Source organism: Callorhinchus milii, unplaced genomic scaffold (assembly GCF_018977255.1).
Source record: "Callorhinchus milii isolate IMCB2004 unplaced genomic scaffold, IMCB_Cmil_1.0 Scaffold11, whole genome shotgun sequence".
NCBI classification, from domain to species: Eukaryota; Metazoa; Chordata; class Chondrichthyes; order Chimaeriformes; family Callorhinchidae; genus Callorhinchus; species Callorhinchus milii.
Window position 1 is genome coordinate 18,771,149 of NW_024704752.1, and position 3,861 is coordinate 18,775,009.

The 3,861-nt window shown below is 46.3% G+C and overlaps 1 protein-coding gene across 1 annotated transcript; it reads left to right on the forward strand.

Annotated features, from left to right (window-relative positions):
- Window positions 1-707: 707 nt before the first annotated feature.
- On the forward strand, window positions 708-3,609 carry ssr3 (signal sequence receptor, gamma). Its single transcript, NM_001293012.1, is given in 5 exon segments — window positions 708-875; window positions 1,838-1,964; window positions 2,053-2,151; window positions 3,001-3,132; window positions 3,322-3,609. Coding segments are annotated over 5 exon segments (564 nt in total). The 5' UTR covers window positions 708-736; the 3' UTR covers window positions 3,389-3,609.
- Window positions 3,610-3,861: the final 252 nt, after the last annotated feature.

A 3,861-nucleotide genomic window follows, 5' to 3' on the forward strand; every position in this document is an offset into this window, starting at 1 on the left:
AGGAAGAGAGGAAGAGAGAGAGGAAGGAAGAGAGAAAGGAAGGAAGAGAGAAAGGAAGGAAGAGAGAAAGGAAGAAAAAAAGGAAGAGAGAAAGAAAGGAAGAGAGAAAGAGAGAAAGGAAGAGAGAAAGGAAGAGAGAAAGGAAGAGAGAGAAAGGAAGAGAGAAAGAAAGGAAGAGAGAGAGAAAGGAAGAGAGAAAGAAAGGAAGAGAGAGAAAGAAAGGAAGAGAGAAAGAAAAGAAGAGAGAGAGAAAGAAACTCTGAGTTAAAACAAATTTTAGAGAATCAGCGAGAACCTGACCCACAGCTCTGCTGTTTGTCACACACAGAGCACAACAAACAAACAACACAAACAAACAAACAACACAAACCGAACCCCTGTGAAGCGGCCCAGGACCGTGGGGGCAAAACACCCCCAGAGAGAGGGGAGAGGGGCAGAGGGGGGGGCATCCTGGCACTCTTACCTCTGCTCTGCCAGCATCAAAGATGGCGGCGCTCTCGTGAGCTTCAGCGGCGGCGGCGCGAGCGGAGAGAGGGGGGAGGGGGGGGAGGTCATGGGGTTGGTTTTACGGAGCGGTGATTGGCTGTCGGGCGGGAGGGAGGGCATTGCTCGGCTCTGTGCTGACGAGTCCTCCGGCGAGTCCTCCCGGAAGGGTCGGCGGCGCGCGTGCGCGCGCGGGGCCCGGTGACGTGGAGGCCCAGTCCGGCAGCGCGAGCGAGCGACGAGAGGGGAAGAGATGGCGCCCAAAGGCGGCGGCGGCAGCAAACAGCAATCCGAGGAGGACCTACTGCTCCAGGACTTCAGCAGGAACGTGTCGGCCAAGTCCTCGGCGCTCTTCTACGGGAACGCCTTCATCGTGTCGGCCATTCCGATCTGTGAGTGAGAGAGAGGGAGAGAGAGAGGGAGGGGATGGGGGGGCCGCCATGTTGGGATGGAGGAGGGGACCCTAACATCCTCTCCCTGGCCCTGGAGAGGCTGTGGGGGGGTCTGTCTGCCCGCTTTATAGTTGGGGGGGGATGTGGGGGTGTGTGGGGGGGGAGTTGTGAATGGTGGGGATGTAGGTGTGTGTGTGTGTGTGTGTGAGGAAAAGAGATAAAAGAGAGAGAGAGAGTGTTGGGGTGGAGGGGGGGAGAGAGGGAAAGAGTTAAAAGAGAGAGAGAGAGTGTGTTGGGGTGGAGGGGGGGGAGAGGGAAAGAGTTAAAAGAGAGAGAGAGAGTGTTGGGGTGGAGGGGGGAGAGAGGGAAAGAGTTAAAAGAGAGAGAGAGAGAGTGTGTTGGGGTGGAGGGGGGGAGAGAGGGAAAGAGTTAAAAGAGAGAGAGAGTGTTGGGGTGGAAGGGGGGGAGAGAGGGAAAGAGTTAAAAGAGAGAGAGAGTGTGTGTTCGTGTGTAACGATGATAAAAATAACAATCCTGGCATTACCAGAGGTCGTCGAGACGTCTCCGAGCGCTTCGCGGGAATATACGGTGTAAGGCCCGTGTGGGTAGGGGGGACCGTCCGTCCTGCCGTCACTATGGTGATGTGGCACTCGAGAGCAGGAGTCGGGGCCTCATCCCCCCCCTCCCTCCCCCCCCCAACACCAACACTCTCTCTCTCTCTCTCCCAGTCTTCATCACCAACTTCATAGACCGTCATCAGTTACCTTCCTCCGACCCCACCGGCTGATCCACACTCAATCACTATCGTAATTAATAATAATAATCCTTACATTTTGACACAGCGTCTTGTCGCGTCTCACAGCGCTTCACAGAACGTACCGTAAAGCGAATTGACCATATAGTTAAACTGCCTTTTTTTTTAAAGTAGTTCTGATCAATGTGATTTTGTGTTTTATTTGCAGGGCTGTACTGGAGGATTTGGCACATGGATCTTGTCCAGTCTGCTGTTCTGTATTGTGTGATGACTCTCGTCAGTACCTACCTTGTAGCATTTGCTTACAAAAATGTCAAGTTTGTCCTGAAACACAAGTAAGTTCCGAGAATTGTAATGTGTACAATGGTAAACGTGATCTAATCAGCTCCATAGTTTTTACACAGCTTTGTTTGTATAATCCAGGGTAGCCCAGAAAAGGGAAGATGCTGTTTCCAAGGAGGTCACTCGGAAACTGTCAGAGGCTGATAACAGGAAAATGTCTCGAAAGGAAAAGGATGAACGGTAAGATGTATTTTACTTTGGTAGTTAATACATTGAAGATCCCATGGCACTATTCAAAAAGAGAAGGAAGTTTCTCCCGGTGTCCTGTCCCAACAACCCCTCCAAATAAAAATTGGTCACTCACTCCATGACTGTTTGTGGGACACTGCTATCCACAGCTGGCAGCTACATTTTGCTCACAAAATATACAGTCAATCCACTTTACAGAATATCCTGTGAAGCACTTTGAGACGTCTTGATGACGTGAAAGGCGCTATATGATATGCAAGGATTATTTATTTTTTGTTATTGTTTTAGAAGCTGGACAAATTGGCATTTGAAGGAAAACATTTCTGAATTGTTTGTTGAGGTGCTAATCTTCAGTTACTGGAGCAAAATATTAAAACAACATTCATTTCAAATGCATTTGTGCAGAAACAGTCATTTTTTTATGACCATTATTTCCTCCCATCTCTTTATAATATAATATAATAATCCTGGCATTTGATATAGCGCTTTTCACATCTTTGAGACGTCTCAAAGCGCTTCACAGAATATACTGTAAGTGAATTGACTGTACATTTGTGGGCGAAACGCGGCAGCCAATTGCACACAGGAATGTCCCACAAACAGTCATGGATTGAAAATGACCAATTTATTATTGTTTTTGGTTTTGGAGGGGTTATTATTAGGCTCTGTGTGGGGTAAGGAAACTTGCCCAAGGTTTCACTCTGCCTGCAATTGAACCCAGGTCTCTCGCTTGCAAAGCGAGTGCTCTAACCACTGAGAGCTACAGGACTCCACAATTCTATGGTTTCTTTCCCAAGGCAAGTCAGAATGCATAAAAATCTTGTCTCCTTTCTACAATAGAATTCTCTGGAAGAAAAACGAAGTGGCGGACTACGAAGCCACGACCTTCTCCATCTTTTACAACAACACGTTGTTTCTGGTTTTGGTGATCGTAGCTTCATTCTTTTTGCTGAAGAATTTCAACCCAACTGTGTATCCTTTTTAATACGTAACCTTGGTGTAAACAAACATGGGGTTCACAAAACTAATGCAACACATTATTTTGCTGTTATGGGTGGATTAATTCTAGGTATATTGGGTTAGGCGAGTGAAATGTGACCCCGAAATAACTTGGGAATGTTCAGTTGTGTGAAATGTGTATTTCCTTAACTCTGCTTCCAGAAACTACATCCTGTCCATCTGTGCTTCATCTGGGCTGATTGCTCTCCTGTCTACAGGCTCGAAGTAACTGCCTCACTTTGTGAGCTGGCGGAGAGGGTAAAACAGCTGTCTTTTCAGGATGAAAGCTTTTTTTTTTAAAAAGTAAAATTGAGATCATCCAAAACCATAGAATTGTGAAACTAACTGAGGATGAATACAGTTTTGTGAACTTACTTTTTTTTAAAAAAAACATACCTACATTCCACCAGTTGTGGCTGTACAGTCCTGTAATAAAATGTTTTTGGATCTAGAATTAGCTCTTATTATTTATCAGTCTGCGTTAGGTCTCCACATACACGTGATGATAGTCAAAACGTTCAACACCCTGCCCACATGGTCTTTAAAGCATCCAGTAGTAGATGGAAAATAAATTATTATAAATTCATTATCAAACTACTCCTTGTGATCAGTGAATATTCAGAAATAAAGCACACATTAAAACCAACACTCTCCCAATGCTATTGTAGCCACCGATCCAGGTTTTATTATATACAGATTTGA